General features: G+C 42.7%; 1 protein-coding gene across 1 annotated transcript in view; it reads right to left on the reverse strand.

The window, feature by feature from the left end:
• znrf3 (zinc and ring finger 3) overlaps window positions 1-25,266 on the reverse strand; it is a 65,447-nt gene that overhangs the window by 6,199 nt on the left and 33,982 nt on the right. Inside the window, 4 exon segments of the mRNA XM_018702630.2 lie at window positions 1,303-1,413; window positions 2,585-2,716; window positions 5,142-5,216; window positions 24,866-24,988. Of these exon segments, the coding sequence (XP_018558146.1) occupies window positions 1,303-1,413; window positions 2,585-2,716; window positions 5,142-5,216; window positions 24,866-24,988 (441 nt within the window).

Below are 25,266 nucleotides of genomic sequence, written 5' to 3' on the forward strand. Positions count from 1 at the left end.
TTAACTTTTGAACTGTGTTCCTCTTTGCTGATGTTAACGTGACAGGGTTGATGTTGTCATGATTTGAGACTTTTCCCTTTGACACAGAACATCATTTTGCAATGTTTGACTGATGCATGAGCAACCCTCTCTGGCTCTGATTCTCTGACCTCTTTTCATGTTTAATTTGCTTCGTGTGTCCTTAAAAACCGTACTTATTAAAAAATGTTGACTGATAAGTTAACACACACAGAACTGCTTATTGGGATTAAACTTAATGACGCACATGTGTAGCAGCCTTTGTGATTTATGGTAGTCATCCATGTACAAGGCAGAGTTATTTATGCTCAGGCTTAACTAAACCAGGGTCTTCAGGGTGTTTCTTCCTCTTTATGTTGCCTCACGACTAGATAATTGTAGACTTTTTAAGGACATGTGGATATCCTGGTCAGCAAGAGAGCAATGAACTTTGGCATGAAAGTCATTCTCATCACAGGGTTGACAAACATGAAACACGAGGACTTTAAAACCAGTATTTTCAGTATGTAATTAACTGTAGTCTTGTGTGGGCAGACGCTTGAGGAACTCTTCAGCTAAACTCAAAAGTAGTACGATCAACTTCTCTGAGATGATGTTGGGAACTTTTGTCCACTGTTTTCACTTAAATTGGATAAAAAATGTTAATACTGTATAAACAATATTTACTCCACAAGCAGTTCATGAATTTTTCCACATTTCAGGAAGGAAAAGGTTGTCCCTGGTGTGAGCTGTGCTCTTAATTAACCGCCAAAGGAAGTCACGACCAAGTCATCCTCTGCTGTGACACACACACACACACACCCATTATACACCCACATGAACTGCACAAAATGTGTACAGTAAAGCACACACACACACACATATATTTACTGGCAGGATTACACCTGTCTTAACGGATGCCACTCCAGGTTTTCTGCTCTGTCATGACATCTCTGTGCGTTTTGGCTCCAGCAGCCAACCTCTCATCAGCATTAATTAAATGCTAATCCTGATTCAGGCGCCCGACGTAAGCCTCCACTGAGAGCTTTTTGTCAACACACGAAAGGAATCAATCAGCAGCAGAGCTACTGTCGCCTGACTCAACGCCTGCAACTCCCAGTGAAGTCGTGTTGACTGGAAAAACAAGGCACGGCGTGTATTTGGGTGTGTTTTCTGTAAGTGGCACGCACAACTTTGGTCCTATGTGACTCTCTGACACTGGGGTAATAAATAAAGTTTCTCAGGTTGCTGGTTCTCCGCTCTTCTGTCTATACAGTAAATGAAAGTGTGTATTTAGACACTGACCTGGCTTCTCCTCTGCTTGAGTTTGATCTTGATGAGCAGAATGAGGCAAACCAGCGACACAACCACAAAGAAAGCCAGGAAGATGCCCATGTCAAAATATTCTGTGGGCTGCTGTGGGAAAAGGAGGGAAAAAGAAACACAAATTTGTCAAATAATCTTCACATGCATGTGGTTAAAAGGGTCATTAAAAGGGTTATTTCTGCATGAAAAACTGGTGCATTTTTCCATGTTCAGGATATTAGATTAGAATTTTGCTCTGCAGACCTTCACCCTCACTGGTGTTACTCATTTCCTCTGCATTATGCAGGAAATATGACCTTCACACATAATTTGATGGGGGTTCCTAGAATAGATACACGGCTCATTATTCACGCAAGTCAATTCATTTCCATTTCAGAATCATTTTCCTTTTACTGTGTCAATTTAATGACTGTCAGTCATTTATTCAGGTAAGTGCTACATATGTAACGAAAAATGAAAATTCTGTGAGTAGAGCTGAAAGAAATTTGTCTATCAACAAATCAAGAGATGCAATTTTGATTGTTTTATTCACTTTTCAAGCAAATGTGTGGATCTGGTTTCTCAGATATGAGGAGCTACTGTTTTTCTCAGTTTTACGTTGCTGTGATTTCAATACCTTTGGGTTTTGGACTTAAATAAATCACTTTGGGTTCTGGGAAACTGTGATTTTGACTTTTCACATGCTAAATAATTAATTGATAAAGAAAATAATCATTGGCTGCAGCCATACAGCACAAGATTTTCAAGATTTTAACATCTCTTTTTAACGAGCAGTAGGCTGCAGAATAAGAATTCAACTTATTTTCAATCAAATCCAGCGCTTGTGTCTCAAACTGCTGAAAACACACAGTGAAAGGTCAGGTTGTTTAATTCGCTGTCAGAAACTTTTCTCTTATCAGTCGGTCCTTTCTCTCGGGCTTTCATTATGTCAAGTTATTTGACCTCAAAGTGTGTTTGTCTCTTATCAAATATTCCAAGCAAACAAACAGCTCTTTGAATGGCTGATATTAATCTCTCACAGCGCTGCGAAAAAGTCCTCGGCCTCGGGGCAGTGGAGAGCAGAGAAGAAAGGAAAAGGGTCAGATTTCACAGCTGGAATTTTCGTTTTGTCTTCACATCTAAAACTCCTCAGCGCTGTTTGGTGCATGGGCTTCACAAACGTGTTCACCTCTTCCTCGTGTTCCTTGCATGTACCATCAACTCACACACACATGCACGTCATGTACTCTGAGTGGTTTTGGGTTTTGGTGTGAACTCTTACCCTCGGTGGTCTATGTTGTATCCGAGCACGAGCCACTTTCTGCTTGTTGACGATGTTCATCAACTTAACAGCATCGTTGCCCTTCACGTAAACCACCGGCCGCTTCAGAGGATCCTCAGCGACCTGGTTGAGCTGAGGAGAGATGAGAGAAATGTACATCAAACACAGATGAACAGAAAGATGACAGAAGTAAACTCATTCACCTGGGCAGTAATTTTTTGTAAAGGATCACTCCACAGATTTTACACATTAAGTTCAATTTACTTGTTATGAGGAGTCAGCCTGTAAAAGCAGTTGTATAATGCTGTCTGTGGTATTATGGGAAATGTACCAAATCACTGGAGTTTAGACGAAGCCATATGATCTGTAAAGACCATTTACTTTTTATTACGTTTATAATAAATGTTGCACAATTCTTTATTTAATGTGGTGATGAATTGCAAGGTTTTTACATTTCAACAGGTGTGTGTGTGTGTGTGTGTCGTTTGTCTCTGTACTGTAAAAAATTTGTACATGTTGAATCCAAATATGTTATGGTCAAAACTGCACCTCGGTGCAGTGGCACCCAACCTCACAAAATAAATCTGAGCACCCAGAGATGATTGGAAGGATAAGACACAAGGAGAAAACAGAGTTCTGCAACACAAAAGTATTTATAAGTATAGCATTTGAATATTCCATCTATAAACAAAAGGTAAAAAAAAATGTTTTTTTCAGTCACACTCAGAATAAATGTTCTCTTTGGAGTCGAGGGCCACAACAAATGCAAACTAGAATGAAAAATCCAAAGCACTCCTACATCTGGCTGTAATTATAAAAAATGTAATATTGCATGGTCGACACAAACACGTTTCAAGCCGTCATCAGGGTGTCAAAGACCGACAAAGGCCTTTAGCTGAAATGCATTTGTGTCAGTCATGCAACATTACAGGGTTTTTATTATACATAGGACTGAGTGTGTGGTGAGGGATCACATGTAGACGCTGCTTAACGTTTAGGGGACATAAGGCAGAAAGTTTAGGAACTACTGACCTAATGGATGTGAACTGTCTGAATGTAAAAAAGCCAAAAGCATAAACTCTTCTTTTACCAACTGAGGAAAATGACCTATAGGCTCAAGACATGGAAACTGTGGTCACAGTTTGCCAGAGGGAGCAGGAGGAAATAGTCAATGAATAGTATGTTCTGGCTTTCGACTCAGTTGACATACTCCTTTACTCCTCCTCTCCCTCTCTGTTCTCCCCTCTCGTCTGCTGGTTGGAATCTGTAATTTGAAAAGCCCAAGGGAAATACCGAGGATATTCGCATTTCTATTTCTTCTGCTGTCGTCATGTTCCCCAGTGAAATACTGTATGTTCTGGTTTAAAAGTATAGACGCTGAAACCTTTGATCTCCTGCTTGATTCTCTGGTGTGCTGCTCCTGCTTTGAGAAATGACTCCACAGAGACTCTAGCTTGGCCTTTGACAAACAATACACCAATAAAAAGTTTACCTAAATATGCAAGCATAAACTGGAAAGAGAAAAAAACTGATGACTATCAGAATTTAAACAAAATCAATCACAAACTTAACTTTTTCCTAAACAAAACCCCCAAAATGTCCGAGCCACTTTCTGCACTTGGCCCCACATTAAAGGAAGGTCAAGTACATTAACTTTATAAAGCTTCTCTCCTAATTTTGGCTCTGGGACCTTAATTCTCCCTAAGCTCCTCCTCCCTGCCCCTCGGCCTTGTGGGTCCTGTCTCTGCTGATCGGGCCGCTCTGACTGGAAAAGCCTCTCCGGGGAATTTAACACAGCCGCCCAGCGCTGCCTTTCATGTGGTCTGCGCGCAATCCCTTTTATCTCTCAGCTACGCGCTTTACGACCCAGCGGCAGAAAAGAAGAGGCGAAGAGGGAGGGAAAAAAAAAAACAAAAAAAACCTGCAAGTCCAGGCCTGGTGTGGCGAGGATGAATACCACAGGAGAATTCTTGCGACAAAGGCGCTCAGAGGAGCAACTCGTGTATTATACCTTTTAACAGCGAAGACGCAGGAGTCAGAAAGACTGGAAGGAGGAGGAATGCGAGTGTCTGGGGTGTGTGTGTGTGTGTACATGATGAGGAATACACTTTGTTCTTACTGTAGCCTATGTGTGCTCCCTCAAATGTGCACTCAAAGGCAGATCCATAGTCTCAGGGGATGAGGTAATGTGTGCTACCTGTGCAATTATGAGCTCAACAGAGTTTGGTCATGGTCTAGTGAAAGCTGAACCTGGATATCCATTTACAGTCCTCTCAGAGAGCAATGCACTCCTCCAAACACAAGTTAGAGAGCTTAAAGGCCCAGAATGGCTGAATGAGCGAGGCTGATCCACATGCTTTTGAACAGAACTAAAGATAGAAAGATCATTGTCTGTACAAACAGCACACACACTGCCAGTCAGAAGGGCAGGGCATGCCGCTGAGCTTTATTCAGAAGTGAAAAGCAAAGTGTCTTTCACAGACCAGGCGAGACAGATTAGACCATCTCAGTGTTGTTGAGCGCGTGAATGCCTGGGTAATTTTAGGTGTGTACAAACCTGGTCGATGGCATCTGGATTCTCCGACACATCAAAGATGACGGCCGTGGCTCCCCGCTGCACTGCTCTCTTTGCCTGCAAACACAGAGCAAAAGAAATCGTCAGATATGTTCCAACAACAGAGAAAACGAAGAGCCCACAGAGAAAGTATGATTGCACTGTCAACTGCACTCTCGTGTTTTCACATTCAAATTCAGGCCACTAGAGGGAGTTCTCTGCCTGAGTGTAACCCCGCGCAGATCATATGGAAAGTGCAAATGAGAAAGAAAACAGACAACAGGCGAGAAGTGAACAAGTCATTGATAACATTTGTTTGGATGCACATGTGGTCTGTCTCTCCATTTCTCTGAAGACTTCATGATGTCATTCTGAGTAAATCTGCTCCACATTAAGCTAATATAGTCTGACAGACACTAACAGTCCTGTTATCTGAAACGAACGCATGCACAGCTCCATGTGATGCAACTGTGCCTGACACAGAACCCAATCTGAATTGAATTCTGCCGTGTACGCTCGGGAAAGTTGAATAAAGTTATCAAGGATTTCCAACTGCTAAAAATGTGAGCTTCTTTCATCTGAGAGTGGAGAAAGTCATAGCACAGAGGTCTTTTGAAGACTTCTGCTAAAGGCAAAAGATAAAGGAAACGCTTGGATCTGCAGAACCCCAAGTATCTCTTCGCAGAATCCAAATTGGCTTCCCTCATCAAAAAAAAAAAAAGAAGAAAAGTTCCTTTATCTTAACTCCTGCCTTCCCCTACAACCCGCTCTCACCCCACTTGATTCACGGTGCCCTATTTAGACAACGTTTTGATGTCTGCACTACATGATCTAAAAGAGCGCGGCTGGGATCATATCCTGGTATTATCAAGTGCCCTTGGGTTCTTGCCAGCGCTCTTCATTACTGGAGGGAAGGGATGGGGAGGGGTGAAGATCAAAGTGACAGTGTACAGTGCTGTGACTCTGCTGCCGAGTGGCTGGAGAGTGTCACCGCTCCAGTCTGCAGGCACTTCCAGAGGACGGAGAGAGGAGATGGGGGAGAAGTGGAATGCGAGGGGGAGGCGCGATTGCTCTTTTCACAACACATCATGTTGATATCTGAGGTAACGACACTCAAACAATGGGATGTTGAGCAAGTTTCTGCTTCTTTTGTCTGAAGATGAAGGAATTTTTAAGTGCAAACACTTGTTAACACACTGTGTAGTACGGCACATACACACCAGGTGAGGAACTGCTGGGCCACAATGAGCCTTAAAGACAGCCTCAGTAAAGACAGCCTCAGTAAAGACAGCCTCAGTGCTCCTTGTAACTCTACTGAAAAGATTGAAAACTATTCTTTGAAAAGACATTCCTTCGCTTGGTGTTTTGATGATGGTAGTGCAGAGGGATGTCTGACATATTGTTCAAAAATATCACATACAGGTTTAGATGGGCTGGGATCTGGTGACTGAAAAAGCTCCAACACATCACGTCATCTTTCATTATTTTCAAACCCTTCACTGACTCCTTGAGCTCTGTACGGAAGAATCTGCATCACTGCTGTTTCTCTACTTCTTATCCAAGATTTGTCACCTGTCTGTGTCTGCCATAAAGAGGAGGCTATGAGGTGAAAAATGGCCACCACCAGTTCCATCTGTGAGCCCAAAGTGACGTCTTCATGTTGTTTTGACTGACCAACACTCACAAAACACAAAACCCAAACCTGTTCAATTTATAATGATGTAAACTTGTCAGTTACTTTTCTGTTGTATAATCATTTCAGACCATTATTCCTCCTCATTTTGTGTGATTTGTTGTGCGAGTTTTATTTTGAATTTTTTTAATGATGATTTACAAAAAAAAATTCTAACACTTTGCAGCTTTGTTAATTTGCTTTCCTGTTGCTTTACACCTCATGTCAAAGTGTTGATTTCCTAAACTTGTGTGTGGCTGATGAATGCTGAAGTGACATCCACTGCAATATGATCCAGTTTTGTAACTGCAGTTGTGATATTAGCTGAGATTTCTTTCCCCATGTGGGTGCTTGCATTATTTCCTGTGTGTGCTTTGAGTCTTAGAAAGAGGTTAATGATTAAATATTGCTGTTGAAGAAGCAGCATGTGCTGGTAAAGCAACATTTCTACTCAATAAACATGACAGCCCTCAGTTGTTGAGAGACGTCCACCTCTTTCTCTTCCAAAGCAAGAGAGCGGGTCAGAGGGATCTGCATTCTCCAGAGTCAATAACTGTCAATAACAGAATCAATAATGGCCCTAAATATAGAATATACTTGATTTTTAGAACAAACAACACACATGCAGCGAGCCGGGCTGGGTCTTCTTCACTGCAGGTACCTATGGTGGGACTACTGCAGCACAGACGAGTTACAGCAGGAGGAAAATAGAACTAAAGTGACAAAAGGCCTTTGATATAAGAGGTGGCATATGTACTACATACAACTACGAGTGTAAATCAGCTTCTGGAAAATGTAAACACATCATGACTCTGATGTCTACGAGCTACATCTCAATTAGATTTCCCCTCGGTTTAATCCACAGACAAGATGTTTATGAATCTGCCTTTCATAGCTCATTAAAGACTAATTAACCCTGCAAACTGATTCGATCTTTCCCAGCAGTGAACGAAAAGCCCCCATCAAACACCCGAACGTTAAAAGCAGCACCGCCGCCATAAATACAAGCTCTTCCAACTTTCTCTTTCGTCCTGCCTCTTTTACATAAACTAACATCGCTCTTTTCTTTCTTTTTTCACTTTTGTACTTGGAAAGTTCAAAAGCGAGCAGAGTGAAATCTCGCTCGGCTTTTCCCTCTCACCCAGTTTTCTCTCAGCTCTACGCTGCCCCCATTTAATTCAGCACAAGTCTGCTCCTTTGATGTTAGCTCTCCCAGTTAATAATTAATAGCTCTTGGTAAGACGCTTTGAGAAGAAAGAGATCTTCCTCCTAAAGAATCTCCACTCGGGCAGGCCTGCGCTGCAGTGCAGGGACTTGCCTGACGACAACAAAAATGCACCCACAGGCAAACAGGCTCTCTTAAAAAACATGACACATCTCCTTCCCAACCCTATAAAAAAAAAACCTACAACCTCGGACACCAAAGGAAGGATAAATATTTCTCGCTTTATGACAATTTTTTCCTTCTCAGGACTTTGTCATGTTGCTAAAAACTAAACACTCCAGTGAGGAAATACTTCACTGAGTCAAACTGGTTAGAGAATTTCAAGTGGCAGAGCTCCTGTGTAAGGAGATACTGTGAGAGAAATTTGAGACAGCATTCCGTCCTCTGCTGCAAACTTTTCAGAAAAATGTAAGCTTTCATTCAAACACGTTTCATTGAGACTCACCGGGAATTTCAAGGTCTGTTCATTATGCTTATCAGGGTGAAGTCGATGCAAGATGACATTTTGATCTTCTCGCTCATGATTACAGATGAGATCAAGACGCGCAGATGTTATCGTTCTAAGAATCCAATACTTCAAGGACCAATGCTGTGTGCTGCGATAAGGCAGCAACTCAGAGAAACTGTTAGATCAGAGTGCAAGACAATTGAGAAGTGAGTTATAAATGAGCTCACATAAAAATGATTAAATAAAGCACAGTCATGAAAAAATGAGATAAAGTAAAGTAAAAAAAATACTATGATTAATCTTAATAATATACATTTGAAAAAAACATGACTGATAAAAGAACATGAAAAAAACAACTGATATAATCAATAAAAGATAGCAGTAAATCAGAACTCTGAACACTGTAATAAAAAACAGACAAAGTCAAAGACAAAAGGTTTGGCAAGCAGCACTTTGTAAGATCTGAACTTTAAACAACATTTACCTGACAATAAATCAAGGTTCAGTCTTTGAGGAAAAGTAAACGTAAGAGACAAATTGGAAGAGGGCAAGTAACCAAGAACTGTTTCCCCTTAAAATCCCACCAAAAGAGCTCTGCTAATATTTTTCTCAAAGCTGAAACATGATCTCCAGTCCCCGACATGAGTGCTTGATCAGTCATCCATGCTCCAAAAGCAGCTAAACTCTCGACCTGAGCTGCAGTGCGGGGGGGAGTTTCACAGGTACTTCACAATAACTGCTGGCTAAACAAACTTCCCGCTGGCTTGGAGGCATGAGAATTAGGGTACAATCTTCCCCAAGTGAACGAAAACCGCAGCAGAAAGTACTGAGAACCAAGTCTAGACACAGAGGAAAATGAAAGCTATGTTTAGCATCCCTAAGTAAGCCTGCCAGCTTGTAAGATCTGAGGGAGAGAAATTTTCACTCGTCTGGAAAGAGACTTTTCTCAGCGAAGCGCTCGCTCCATCATTCACATACTGTACACTGAGGATTCTCATATTATCACACCAGCACACACAGTTACACAACAATGTGAGTGTAAACACGTGCAGAGATTTATGAATACATATGTAAAACAGAAGACTATGAGCTCACATGCAACCAGACACACACCTGAATTACACCTGCAACATCTGGCTCATGCACTGGTTCCTCTATCACATCATTCCCTCTTTCTCTCCTACTTTCTTCTCCTCTGACTCCCTCCTTTCTCCTTCCTCCTCCTCCTCTTCATGCTTTCCTTTCCCTCTCTTTCTCCGCACTGCTATAATTAAGGCGATTAAGTCTTCAGAAGACTCTCCTCTGCTATTATGCTGTAATTTCATGTTGCCTCCTGGCTTTACGGTTTATTAAAAGATAAAGGCATAGTTTTCTCCCATTGATTTTCTTATATGTGGTCGCCCCTTCTTTTCTCTTCTCTCCCTCCTCGCGCTCTCTCAGTGGAGGCATGTGTTCCAAAACATTATTTACATTCAGCTAAAATAAAATCAAAGTCTTCAACGTGGCTATACGTCACCTGATTGGAAGCCCGGAGAAAGAAATTAAAACTATGTCTGCGGCACCTCTTTCTCATTTACTCTACTGTACATAATGTTCTTTTGCACATGCAGTCATCTGTGTTATCTTGGCGTTTTCATTACGACAGGATTTAGTCATTTCCCCTGTTCATCAAGCAGATTACTCACCATCTTCCTGATCTCCTACTGTTTGATGTCAACACTTCGCTGACAGACTATTAATCTGTCATAACATGTTATTCTGTTTACAGATACCTGACATAATCATATTGGCTGTTTGACATGTAATCAACTGGTTTGACACTCTCGTCATGCTGGATTTGCTATCTGCTGTGTCACGACAACTGCAGAATACCAACTTTCCTGTTCCCACAGGCACATAAATACTATCCTGAAGCCATTTACAAGGGCACAATGTGAACTCAAATAACCTTGTTGAGCTTACTCATGCCAATAACTTCTTTTCATGAATCCCCTTCCACTCATATTTAAGGTTTTGACTCGTGGCCATTAAATTTCACTCCTAAATTACAGATTAAAGAGAGGTAAAAACAAGTAAAACATTCTCCAGTGACTGTGTGTTCCTTGGAGTTTTAAACAAGTCATTGTTCAATCTCTCCCCTCCACCTTCACAAACTTTTGAACTTTCCCATATTCCTGTTTAATATCAATTTGAATGCTGTTAAGTCCCGGGATGTCTGAGGCACCATTTCTCGAGCTGCATAAAAAAAAATGTTTACGAAACACATAAAAATCCACTTGTGTGTCACACCGGCGGAGGACAACCCTCATCGAGCTCCTCTTCATTTGACCGCCTTGGTATAAACGTGCAGTTTAATCAACGTAAACACACAGGGGAAAGAGTCACTTGAAGCACTCAGTGAGCTCAGTGACTGCCATTAATATCAGACTGCAGATAAGAGGTAAGGTCAGGAAGTGAACACAGACCTGTTTATTGAGTCTCTTCAAGTGTCTGTGCTGATCTCAGATCAGTTTAAGAGATATAATTGGTCACTTGAGATGGTCATCTTCTTAGGAAGATCTGGAGTTCAATTTCAACTTTCTTTTAACTCTGTTTTGGTTTCTACCAAAATCTGAGAAAAATATCTAGATGTTAAGCAGCCACTGTAAACGTTTAGTCTGTCTGCCTTTACATCCCGACAGGTAGTGTACCGTGGGTTTATAAGATCAGCGTATAAAGGTTGATACAGTAAGAACAGCTGAGACTGAACCGTACAGTCAGTGTGTGGGCTGTGAGACCAAAAACAATGAATGTAAATAAGGCTAAAAAGATTTGATTTCTTTTCTCTTTTCTGGTAACAACCTCTGGATCCATGATGCAGGACACAAAAACAATTCCCAATTCAGTTTGCTGCTGCTCCTGTCAAAACTAATTTTTCTACACGAATATTCTAACAATACTCCATTATTACTGTGACAATCATGCATTTCAATTCACTATTCACTTTTTCTTTCCATTTTCCAACTGCAAAGAAATATAACAGCATGAATGAATATCAAGTTCTTTGTCCCTCAAGCAACAAAAACTGTCCTTACAACATGTTGTAGATGAAAATGGTGCATGAAAGTGTGAATCTTTAGAGAAGAAGAAACACATATGTATGTGTGCAGGTATACAAATAAACATCTTTATGGCTCGGGTCTCAAACTGCAATTTTTTATGTATTTTTTTTAAACCACAAACTGTCAGGCACTGTTGACTTGGCAGAAGTTGAATGTCTAGATAGATTCTTAATCTTGTTTACTTATTATCTGATCAGACAGTTCCTGACTTCAAAGTTTTGCCTTTTTTTCTTTTAATTTACTTCTTGCATTGCTGCTTGTTTCAGACAAACAGTCAACATTTGACAAGTCAGGACTCCTTTTGTTGAAGTCTTCTGAAAATCTTTCTCAAAACTCAGGTATCGTTGTGATTATTGTATTGAAAAAGTGCAGAATTAGTGGTGTGTTCACAGACAGGCCTACAGGTTAGGTTATGGCACAGTGTCAGATTTGGGGTGGATGTAATGAACTCATTATCAGACAAAGACAAGATCCGCCCCAGGTACACCGATCCCTGACCCTGCCTCTGTGCTGTACATCATGTACATGACCAGCCAGCACGCACATACACACATAAACACACACTGACACAGTATGTAATGACTATCTGTCCCTCTGTGTCGCCACCCCTGAGGGAATATCAGTTCCCATGGGTGAAGTCTCTTCTTTCCTTTCCACTGGTTTAAATCCCCAAATGGAGACAGAGTGGTGAAGCAAACCTGACGCAACAGACAAGAAGTGCCTGTGTCGATCCCCTTTGAATCTGTTTCCTTTAGTTAGGAGATGTGTTTCGCCAAGAGGCCATCTTCTGGATTGGTGTGAAAAGCCTCTTTTTAAAAGGTGGTAATGTCAGCTGTAGAGAAAAACCAGAGCCCTCCAGGGGACAAGAACTACACATCAGAGCAGAGGCCTGAGGTTTTCCACAATACTGCTCCTACCATTAAGTTCTGTGAGTCAACTTCTCTTCAAAGCTAAAATCTCTCCATCTGTTCCAGTGTTTCTGACAAATGTGCCTCCTTCATTTCCCCTCACTGATTGTTCTTTTCCTCCTCTTCACCTCATCTTTCCCAACCAGTAACCCCCAACCCCCTCCATTTCTGTCTCTGCCTCAGTGCACATTGTGGGGTGGCCATTCACCCACCATTGCATAACCAGAATTATACAAGTGAATTGTGCTATCAAAATGTGTGTGTGTGCATGTGTGTGTGTGTGTGTGTGTGTGTGTGTGTGTGTGTGTGTGTGTGTGTGTGTGTGTGTGTGTGTGTGTGTGTGTGAGGTGTGTGTGTGTGTGTGTGTGTGAGGGGCTCCTCTAAGGAGGCCTGCCAGTGGAACTTGGCAAAGAGCCGGCCCCATTAAAGAGTCGAGAGAAACAGAGAGTGAGGTGTACTGGGGAGTGCTCGCTCTCTCCCTCCATTGTAAGAACCATACATAGAGTCTCCTTCTCACACACACATTTACCCACATCTCTACTGTACTAAATCCTGACTCTAATATTTACTTAAATATACAATATCTACTTTGTTTAAACTGCAAACTCAAGGCATACACATCATCTATCAGTGTTCACATATAACCGTGGGTATCAAACATCAAATATTTTTAGTACCACTTCTTCAGCAATAAGAATCAAACTGCAGAGTAAGTCCTGCACAAGACCTTGGGAGAACTTTGGCTCCTTTTGTTATAGTATCAAAGAAAAGGCCCTGCACACTGAACTGATTTTCTCAAAACAGATTTACTGAGTACAGCTACAATGTTTCGACATCAGCTCTTCATCGGGCAGTACTCAGCCTGTGATTAACAGCCCTACAACCAAGTAAATCTACATGGACACAACAAATTACTGACAATATTTAAAGTACAAAAAAGTTGAGATCAATTTATATGAAGCAGTCAAACACTTCAATCGCTAGAGACACAATAAGTGAAACGTACTGATATGACAAGTCAAATAAATCAATCCATTTCAATCTTAATATCTTATAGGTACAATAAATGATATATTACTTGAGCCTGTTTTCAAAAAGTTGACTAGGAACTGACAAAAAGACTCATACTTATACAAATGTGAGGCCAAATCACCTACTCTTGGGGAATAATGAACAGATATAAAAAAAATTATGGTTAAAAAAAACAACATGTTTTGGTAGAAAGCCTTGATCAGGTAACACAACAAAGAAATAATTGTTCTGAAACATTTGAATGCATGTCATCATGTGGCCACGGAGAGCGATTTCTGAGGAAATGCTGTGACACACTTTATGAACTAAGACCGTTTAAAAACTTTGATCAAGCGCCGAGTTGAACGTTCTTCATTTTTAACCTTCTTTCCCTTCCTATCAGTGCATGGATTTTGGTGGGAATAGTGAAGCGGCATGACATTGGTTTTTCGCATGTGTGCTGTGAAGATATGATAAGTGATATATGATGGATTAGGCTCACTCACTGGACTCAAGAGTTTTTGTGAAATACTGAGCATTTTAACTTCTTTCTTCTCAAACATACATGTTTGTCTTACTTGTCGTGCACCACAGGCAGCATTTCCTGTCCCTTTCCACGGTTTGATGTCTTGTGGCGTCAGGCGTGCGCGTTTACACAAACATCGAACACAGATGCAAATGTATTGACTCAGACCGCTGCTAATCAAGAAGCCTTTTTAGTCTCCTCTCCTCCTGCTGCCCACTGCTCTGCCCTGCCGAGACCAAACGCTGGGGCCGGAGGAATGGACAACCGCTAATTAAATTTCCTCCACTTTTCCTCTCTGTCCCTCCCATGTTGTTTTCTTACCGGTTTTGGGCTCAGGCCCTTTTTGATTCACAGGAAAATAAACAAGCTTTCTGGCTAGGGACAAGAATACTACTTTTTAAGTGCTTCTTCTCCATCTAATGTCTAAACAGGAGTTGTTTGGATGAAAGTGACGGGAAGTCTTGGTTAGATATGATTAGTGATAAAACTGTTGTTTTTTTAAAATATCTGTGGAAAACTCTGAAGGAGCAAAATACTAATATTAATTAATCAGATTATCTGTAGTGATTAGACTTACTGCCAGTGAAAAAGCCCTTGATGTTTTCTCTGTGAATATTTAAGATTTAAATCAGCTTCAGAGAAAAGCAGAAAGTTAAGAAATACTAATGCATGCATGTCTCATTACTTTTTGATACAGGAGGTAAGAAATAACTTAAAATCTGAAATTTTGATATTTGATTTTTTTTGCTTCTAGGCTCTCAGAGGAGAAACTTTTCTTGGTACTGAAATTTCTGAATTTTTCCATATTTTTCACAAGATAAGAGCTGTCAGACGACAGGAGGGAAGACGATAAAGTTGGGAGCAAGTTAAGACAAGTGAAACACTAGATTTGCGTTTGCTCACTGCAAGTCTCTTGGCACATAATAGATCAAATGTTAAATGTTTTTCTTCGACTTTTGAGCATATATACCGCTCCTGCTAACAGTCTTGGATTTGAAAGCCTGTCTTGTTTTGAATCCTGCAGTGTGCTTTATTTTTAATACTTCACTGGGAGTTTCTATTTTTCCCTCTGTGGCTTTAATGTCAGGTACTATTTTAATGTGTCAGTAATGTAAGTAAGTGTATTTACCAGCATTTTTTGGCACAAATATTTGGAAGAAACTTGTCAAACTTCTGCAGTTGACTGATTTACTCCAATCCAGCTTTGCAAAATTCAGAGATTCCACTGGCACACAGGCTTTCGTCTCCAACTTGGTAGAGCCACCCAACGTCTACACAGGCATGTGTAGTGAAAGCAACACATTGGAGAAGCAGCAGCAGCTTCAGTCTTTGTCCATATCTACGTGGGATGCATTCAGGTACAGTATAAAGTATGCTTCAAGTTGCAATTATGTGCGTATAGCATGAATGAAATGCAACCTTTGTAGACAGCTGGATTGAGCTTAAATATCTCCTGTGTAGAAACCTGTTGAGTCTTTTCAGCCCAAAACAAAGAAAAAACTAGTTCCACCACCAACCACAAGACTCAAACATACTGCTGCACCTGCCATTAACAGCTGACATGACAAATCTGACAATAACTGCTCCAAAACAAAACAGCAACACAGCAGCATGTGTGCTTCCCTTAACCCAGGATGTTCCAGCGCTATAATCCAGATGTAGTGACTCGAGTTAAGCTGAGGCGTCTCACTAAACGGCCACTTCTCTCCTTCCCTTAATTCGTCTGTAGTCATACGGTTTTTCTCTAATCTCTCTCTGCCTTGAAGCTGCTTTAGCAGACCATGTCCCTGCTTGCATGAAAGAGAAGTTGCTGTTGTTGCCTCTCTCTCTCTCTCTCTCTCTCTCGCTCTCTCGTAATACTCTATCCTTCTGCTGGTGGAGGGGTGTTGCTGCTGCCTGCTGTCTTCTTTCCCTGGGCAAACACGGCAGAGCAGGTCAGGACTCGGCCCTATAACCCCCATAATGCCTCTTTTCTTAGCGTACCTCTCGTCTCCCGCTGTGCAACCTTCCTAGCCTAACCTTTGGTTGTTTACTTCATTTCAGTAGATAAACCTATAGAAGAAAAGTGCAGGAGAGGAAACTGACCGTGTCTGTAATGTCTTTGAAAGGAGGAGGAACTTTTATCAGACTCACTGTCACTCCTTAGTTGATATCCAATAAGGTCAAAGTTGAAAGACAGGCAGCGAATGCTCTGCCTTCCAATGAGAGAATGAAAGTGGAGCAAAAGCAGACGTCTGACATGCACTGCATTAAAAAGTACTGATTTAGCATTTCACTCTCATGATATTATTGGATTCATAATGGACAGAAGGATCAAAACTGATGCAGCAGAACGAGAGATATTTGCTTTTTCATTCCACACATTCCTCGTCTTCGTCAAAATGCAGCTCAGTTCTGACAAACAGTTCTGTTGAGCTCTGTCTGGAGGTATTCTATATTAGTAGTAGTTGATGCATCCTGGAGCTGCTAGCCTCAAGTAGAGGTGAGGAGCAGGCTACAGAGCTCTGTGAAGCTCACTCCTCTCTCACTTAACACCCCCAGATTTCTGTCAATCGATGGTGCCTCAAGTGATATTACTTGAGGTCATCAGACTTCACACCCCTCACTCTGGAGCCACAAAAAGCTTTATAGAATAACATGTTCACATTTGTAGTGGTACGTTAGTAGATGGCTGACAGGACAGGCAAGCAGAAAAAAAAAACATACTGCATTTTTTTTCTGAATTCGTTCTAATCTTTGCTCTTTTCTCATGACTAAACTTTACCTCTGCAGGTCTCAAGAAAGCATTCACATAAAACAGTCGGAGAAAGGAATCATTTTTTTGGGCTGAACTTCACACGTCACAAAAAAAAGCAAAACTGGCCTAAAAGGTAGAGAAAGGCAAAGAAACTGCTGAATTACGAAATGGTGAACTGCTCTTCACCAAACATAACACACACCTTTTCCTTTTGTTGCGTCCCAATAAAGATAACATCAAAGCAGGAAATGTCTGTGGCTGTAAATAGGATTTGAACAAAGCATGGCAGCAAGATGGTGCAATATCCAGGTATGTTTACTCATTCAGCTTCAACTCCAATATAACACCTCACTGTTGTCTTATCGCAGCAAGTCATCTGTGTTCAGTATCTCTGTGTCTACCACCACATCATACCCAGGGGTAACAAAGTAATATGCTTTTGAGGCACTTTAATACATATAGGAGTACTTATACCCCCATAAATATCTGGCAGTATCTAAAGGATGAAAAAATGATAAAAACATCTTTTTAAGTACCATTTAGGGTAGAGGACAACTGCCTTCCAGATGTCTCATCTAAATTTTATTGTTATATTGGTCTCCATAAACAATGCTAATGTGTCTGCCAGTGTCTGCCAGGTGCATTCCCATTCTTCACCCCCTTCCTATCTCCATGTTTCTCTTCTTCCATTACCTCATTGTCACAGAGCATGGGCAGCTCCAGTGTCTCTCTCTCTCTCTCTCACACACACACACACACACACACACACACACACACACACACACACACACACAGCTTCTTCTCCATCTCCTCGTGCTGGGCCTAACCTTGCTTCCCTGGCGGAGCATAAAAGAAAGTTTGAACCACAAGAGCAGGATGCCATTTTCACCCCCGCTAACCCTCCAGCAGAGGAATCATCTGCAGCAGGGAGAGGCATCAGATTAGCCGTGTGGGGACCAGGGGGCTTCAGTTTCCAGCTTCCGTGCCAGGCCGTGGGCCCAAGCCTTTAAGACAACACGGCCCTGACATACACAGCGGGGCGCAGGACACAAGGATTCTCACGCACACAAGCACATTCCCCTACAAAGCAACAGGCTTAGATGGAGATGAAGAGAGAAAAGACAGGGCTTTGGTTGACGTGGGTGGATGTCTGCTCCTATCTTTTCTAAGATTTACTTTTTCCACGGCTCATCTTTTGATCCAGCGCCGCCCCATCTTTTCTGGATGCTGTTTGACAGACAGGAGAGCTTTAGCTGCGGCTGGTGTCTGACTTTCAAATAACAATTGTGATTAGGAACAAAAATCAATGTAAGGGTGGGGAAAAATAAAAAGAAACAACTCCTCAGTGGTGCTAGCTGCACTTTCTTCTCTTTCCTCTCATTTCCCCTCCTTTCTTCCTCTCCCTCGCTCCCCTCGCCTTCACTCTCTCCCTCATCTTAGTTCCCCAGAGCTCCTTTCTTCTCTCTTTAAATAGGGGTCTGAGCTGTGAAGTCTAATAATGGTCATTTGGCCCCCCATTGAAAGCTGGGTAATTCGGCCCAGGGACGGCTCACTTTGAGCCACATGACACAAGGAGCTTCCCAGTGACCATGGAAACCAGCGCAGTGGGATTCTGGGCGCCTCCAAGCGCCGTGAAACGTGGTGAAGCGGTGATTTAGGAGAGGGACTTTTTGTGGGGGGGGGGGGTAGGAAGGTGGTTGAGGGTTCCAACACAGCCTCAGAGAGGGGGGAAGAGAGAGGGAGAGAGACATACAGAAACAGAGTGAGAGAGAGGCCCCTGCCTGGTCAGAGTGGAAACCTCTCCCGACACCCCGCCAGGAAGAGCGGCCAAGATAATATCAGCAAGTTGAGGCGTACACAAACATGAAAGGAGAGCCCAAAAGGCAGGCCCCTGAGTGGCCCGCACTTCACAAGCTTTTCTCTCCCTTTTTTCTTCTCTCCTTGCTGCTCCTCCTCCTCTCTTTTTCCAATTTCTCTTTCTATCCCTCCCTCCACGCTGAGGTGTTTGAAAGTGTTTGTGCAGAGTGTTTAGGGCAAGGGGCAGGTGGAAAGGAAGCTAAAGCTTGTGCATTTCACCCTGTCACTCACAGTGCAATGCTAGCTAGACCGCTCTTTGCCAAGTTTGTTTGAGTCCTGTAACTTTTTTTTTTCAGTTGTTGACTTCTTAATTTGATTCCGAAGGTTAATACGGCACCAGATGCAGTTGATATTCAGTAATTAATGGGTGTTTTCTGATAGAAAATCTCAGTCAGAACTGAGACCTTTTTTCAACTTTTTCAGTGTGGTTAAAAAAAAAAAAAAAATGTGTGACATATTTCATTTTACAAGCCCTTAAAATACAGTCTTTTCTAGAACCCTTAATTTTGACAAAACCTTCCCTCAAGTGGAAGTGGAACTTGAAATCTTCCTCACCTTGCTCTATCTGACAAAGCAGAGAAGTTTATGAAGCTGCCACAGCATTAGCCTCCGTTATACTTCTGCTACAGCTGCCAGTGTTAGCTGCCTTGATTTAACCTACCATTAAGTGACTTTCAACTTACCGCATTCGACTCAAAAGGATGTAAGCCCTATCATTTTTAGTACAACCATAGGAGAAAATTGTCTTATCAATACCCTACATCTTTATAGCTCCGCTATGAAAAGATTTCTTTTAAAAACTTTGAGGTAAAAAAAAACAAGCTTCATCTGTAATGAACAAAAGCCGCTGTTGTGAATCAATCACCATTGTGGCTTCACTGCAATTTAACAAAACAATCTGGAGACTGCAGAGTGTAAAACTACAGCAATTTTCTTTCTTTCTGTTATCAGGGCTCTGTGCTTCACTGACGTCTGTGCATAAAGAGAAGGAAAAAGCACAGAAAAGGAAAAGGCGTGAGAAGAGAGTGATGAGAGCGACACAGTGAGTCATTCAGCTGTCTGCATAAAAACACAAGTTCATCTGCCAGCCTTCTAGTTCTTCTTATCCAGACTGATAAACAGTGGATGAGCTAATGTACGCGCATCAACAAATACACCCACTGATCAGACAGTGTTCCTATCCATGAAGGCCAACATGCTGTCTTAGAAGTGGTCTGAAAACGCAGCCAGTTCAATCCAGCACTGAAGCTTCTTTACAACAGGCTCTGCCACATGACACCTTACTGGCACTGCCGTGGCCTCAGGACGAACTCTAGCACACACCTGAGTGTGTAGGACAGCTAACCTGGCCGCAGGCTCGGAGCCAGTCGCCCGCAGTATCACACTCATCTGTCTGTTGCCATTTCTTTCTTTTAAAGCTTCTCTTCTTCAGACGTGCTCACACACAGCATCCCTGTAGCCTTTGTGTATTTCATATATCCCCATCATTCCTCACACACACACACACACACACACACACACACACACACTCCTCCCTCTCTGGAGCTCTGGCTGAGATGCCAGACACGGTTAGAGTCCAAAAGCCACTTAGCACTAAGACGGAGCAGCTGTTTGCTCTGGCCTGCCGTCCCATAGTGCCAACTTGAGGGCCACAGTAGAAAAAGACACAGAGGCACACTCCTCTGCCCGCTCACATTGTTCCATGGCAACTGTGGTTTTAGGATTGTGTTTGTATGTGTGTCAAAGACAGAGCTTCCCACACAGGATACACTTTTTATGGTTGTGTGCCTCTGGCAAAAACTTTAAAGCAGCTAGCTTTATTTCTGGGAGGATATGTCAATAACGATCTTGAAACTTTTCTTGTTGCTCTAGTTATTTTTAAGTGCTTTGTAGCAGCCGGTCTCGGGCCAGTTGCGCTCCGCTGCGATGAAATGTTGTCTTTGGCTGGTGTCTAAGGTGGAACTGATCGTGGTTCAGAGACGAGCTGGTCAAGGGCAGCGCCAGGCCACACACAACAAGCACATACCAGGGAGTTTTACATGCTATGCCAGCCAAGAAGCTTGCTTTACACAAGCTGCAGGGCTGTGTGGGAGGATGGGTCGCATTTTTCTGCTTATGTGCGTACAAAAAAAAAAAAAAAAAAAAAAGTTTTACCAAGTGAGACAAATCCCAGCCACCCACTTACCAAACCAGACATATTCGCCTTCGTCATCTCCTTGAAAAGCCAAGCCCCCCAACCTCTCTCCCTTCCCTTCAACTTCCACTCTTCTTGCTTTCCCCCACCACCACTCCGCTCCCCCGCCGTTCCTCCTCTTGGTTGCCCGGGCTGGGGGCTGATGTCATGAGAGCCAGGGCAGGATGAAAGGGGAAAAGCCGGCGCGCTAAGGCCCCGTGCGACCATTGGACTGACACTGCGGTACTTGAAAGAAGCGATATCTCACTGGCACGGCGACAAAGACCCTGACCAGCCTGAGAGCCAGTGGCATGATTTCATGTTCCAGAGAAGCTGCCAAAAATCGCAGCGTATGTATGTGAAAGACAGTGTGGAGAAGAGGAGAGGGGGAGGCCTGTTCTGAGAAAGTCACACGGCAGGGAGGAAGTGACAACCAAGAATATGTTATTGACTGCAATAAATAGTTTAATTTGGGAACAGATAAATGCGCACAGAGGTGCGAGCATGATTTACAACATTTACAAACACCTCAGAGGAAGCAGAGACTTGATAAGCTGTAACTAAAGAGAAGCAACTACTTGCAAATGTGTTCTGCTAGCAACAGAGCACCTTGCAGAGTCATCCTCATATGACACCACAACTCAGACGACCAAGCCACTTCAAAGAATGTCTCAAACACAGTTGGCTACAGTAGGAACGATTTGCTCTGGGTTTTCCTGTTGCTGGGGTGGGGGGATGGGGGGCTACTGCCATGGCACACAAAGGTCGGAGGCTTAACAGTCCTGCAGCTCTCACAGGAACCGGACAGGAAGTGCAGGAAAAAACTGTGTACATATATATGACACGCCAGCACTTTGGTGAGGTTTGCACGTGGACTTCAGAGGCCGGCGTGACCGACCTCTTTTCCTCCTCTTCCTCTACTGCTAATATTTGCTGATGTCAGAGCATCTTTCTGTGACAGTGAGAGCAGCCTGATATGCTTGAGTCGCTCAGCTGTAATTAATTTTAGCACAAATTAAAAAACACACCAATGACAAAAACAGCACAAAGGCACAACGACCCGAGTAGAGTTTCCTCAAAGGTCAAAAAAAGCTTTAAATCAAGTAAAGAAATATTCAAACAAGAAACATGAAAACCAGAAGAGTCTGTATTAGCAGCTGGGAGCTCAGTGTAGCTTGAGAATGATCAGTGGGTGAAATTATGGTACAAGATGCAGAAACCAGGACAGAGAATCTACACCATCTCCCAACTGTGGAGAGTAAACCTCTTGTGAGATGACAGCTCATCTCTTTTCAACCAGAAATGCTTTTTTAATCATTTTTTACTTTAAAATCTATCTGCATGACCATTATGCATCAGCCAATTTCGATTGGACACTTAATAAAGGCAAGCCTCTTCCCAGTCTTCAGCCAACTCTAGATAGAGGAAGGAATGCCCATTGCTACGTGTTGATCAGCTCCTAAGCACAGCTGGGGGCCTTGTGTTCCCAGACACTTTATATTTAGACGTGGATTAGAGTAAACAGCATTTTTTCCTCCTACAATTCCGTTTTGTGCGTTCACTGGGATTCTGTAATTGAATGGAATCTAAATTGACCAGACAAGACCCCAACACCGTTGGTGGCAAAGTGGCAGCAAAGTGGAGTGGGCTCTTGGGTTCAGTCAGGGGCCAGTCGGGTAGGGCGGGAGAGGGGGGAGGGCAGGGGCGGGGGTTTGCCGAGCATGAAGCCAGACCAGGCGGGGTGAGTGTGTAAGAGTGGGCATAGTATCCGGACAAGGGCTGGGCATGGTGACCTGGCTGGCTGGGCAGAGTAAGCAGACTAGCAGGGGGTAAACACTGCACTGTCTGGCCTGGCAAAAAGCACCAGTGCCAACGCAAAAGCACCCAGCTGTGTTTCGGGCCCCGGGCGAGGATCTGTCAAGATGCAACAATGGGCTTTCCCTCCTCTAATTATAGTCCTGGCTGTATAAACACAGAGGAAGCACAGTGGTGTAGAGGTTAGGGAGGCTGGCTGGAGGCCAAAAGGTTACAGGCCAAGGTTCCTGCCATCCTCACTACAGTGTCCCTTAGCAAAACACCAAACCCAGAATGAATAAAAAATGGCCGGCTCATTAGCGCTCTGCTTTGACTAGTTCCACTGAGCGGAAGGTGTGGGTTTCTGGTACTCGGAGGGGTGTCCTCGTGGCTCAGTTGGCTAAGGCACATGTCATGGAGCCACAACTATCCCATCTGTCTCAGTAATGTCATAACAACAACTGACCTGGCATCCTAACAAAGGTATAAGCTGATGTTAGATGCCTGACAGGTTCGCGGGTCACACTGGTTCTTAAAGAGCACTCCACAGATTTAGCATGGCACTGCCACAACACTGTCCAACTCACTCAGTTGCTTTGAGGCCTCATCCACAAGCAGAGTTGAGGAGCGGGCTCCAGAGGTCTAGAAACCTCACGTCTTCCTAACCCCACATCCTCAGATTGTTTTCATTGTCAAACTTGTAGCACTTTGGCTCCAAGCAATGATGTGCCATCACGTGCAGGAATTTCATACAGCTCCCTCTAGAGCTACAAAAGGCTTTACACAACTTTTTCCTCATATGCAGTTGTACTCCGCCAGACCTGTACTCAAACTTTGATGTGTAAAATTGGTGGAGTCCTCCTTTAAGTGTTCATTATCTACCATTAAAACTCATGCAATTCTTCTTCTTCCCTCTGGGACTGTGGACGCGTCACCTCAGTGAAGACCATCTACTTAATGAGTGAAGCCACCCATGACTGTGATATATTCTTAGCTACAGTAGAAGAGGAGTTTGAGTGCTGGACATTAGGCCGGTTTTCAGGTCTCAGTGTAAGTATGCATCAGCTAGGTAGCAGCAACCGTCACCACAGAAAGTGCACCATTAGCATGTCTATACGACACAAGGGCTCCTTAAATTATGAATGGCTGCTCTCTTTCTGTCAGCAGGCGTGCACAGGATAAATGAGACTATAGCCAGGACCCCCCTCCCTCCCCCATCCTCCGGGGAATGTTGGTACATTCCATTAAGAGGAACACTTAATTAAAGCATGATAAAATACCACTCGGAGACTCCAAAGGGGTCTGGGCACTGGAGGAGGGAGGAAGGATGGAGACAAGGGGGTGGTGAGAGACAAGGGAGGGCTTCAGTTCACCCAGCAATGGGAAGAAAGGAAGAAAATAAAACAAAATCATCCTTCCGTGAATTGTCTCTGCGACTACAAAAGATCAAAGATACATTTTTAAAAAAAGGGTTTAATTAAGTAAAAGGGAAAGATTTTTTTCTTTACTTGAGTGTAGCAGAGGGGGACTGTCTATATACACAACACCGTGCCATCTGCACATTTCTGCTTGTCGCTCACAGTGCCAAAAATATCACGCCCCAACATTCAATACACGTGATAGTGTTGTTGTCTATTTTGATCTGTACCCTTAAGACTTTAAAAGATTGTGTTTACAGGTAAACAGTAATCCTATTACTTTTCTTTTTGAGTGTATTCATGTCCCAAGATGTGAAATTTGGCTGTAGACAGCAGATGTAAAAATTAAAACCCTGTGTGTTCTGGCTCTTGAAAACTGAATGTGGTTGGAATTTCTTCTAATGAGCAATTACTGAAGCAGAACTGTACATCTATGAGTTTTAATATCACAAATATGTGCTCAACTTTAGAAATTCATCAAATTAAGATGTCAAAATGCAGTATGTTGATATGTTGAGAGATGGTTTTATATTTCACTGCATGACACGACTCACCTACAGTGGCACCCTAATGCATGTCATGCTGCACGCACATGGAGTAGTTTTTTATTTATAACTCAAAGTGATAGTGTAGAGCATGATGCATGTTTTTCACTGACCTCTCGTGAAGACTTTAAGCTGTTGTTTAATCTGTACAGAGCTGCAGTGTATTTGTTTTCTCAAGATGAACTCATGTACAGCAGTGGTAAATAAAATGACCCATGCAAGTTACATGAGAAAACATTATTATTGATCAAATAGCACCACACAGTGAAATTCAAAGAGTAAACAACTAGTGTTTTTTTTTTTTTTTTTTACCTTTCCCAGCACAGTCAGACAACTGGGGTCCAGCTCTGGTTGCTCCAGCTTCACCACTCCAACCCAGCCATACTCGTACAGGTCCTCCTCATCATTATTATTGCATAGTCCCAAAGGATGCATCTGAAAAGAAGAAAGAAATGATCAGTTTTAATGTCAAAGATACTGAGTTATTATTTATCTCAGTGGTGACTGTGGATAACCTTTTCAACTCCAAACAGTGCAGTGTTTCAAGAAAATCTGAAAAGCCGCCCCACACGATGCATCAAGTCTGAGGGTCCTGGCCTCATTGGCTTACAGATTTGCTCCAGGTGTGATGCAGACTACTAGCTTTGAATTGAATTTATCTGGATACCACCACCACCACCACCACCACCACGCCCCCACCTTCAAGGGAGTAA

This window comes from Lates calcarifer, linkage group LG13 (genome assembly GCF_001640805.2).
Source record: "Lates calcarifer isolate ASB-BC8 linkage group LG13, TLL_Latcal_v3, whole genome shotgun sequence".
In the NCBI taxonomy this organism is placed as follows: Eukaryota; Metazoa; Chordata; class Actinopteri; family Centropomidae; genus Lates; species Lates calcarifer.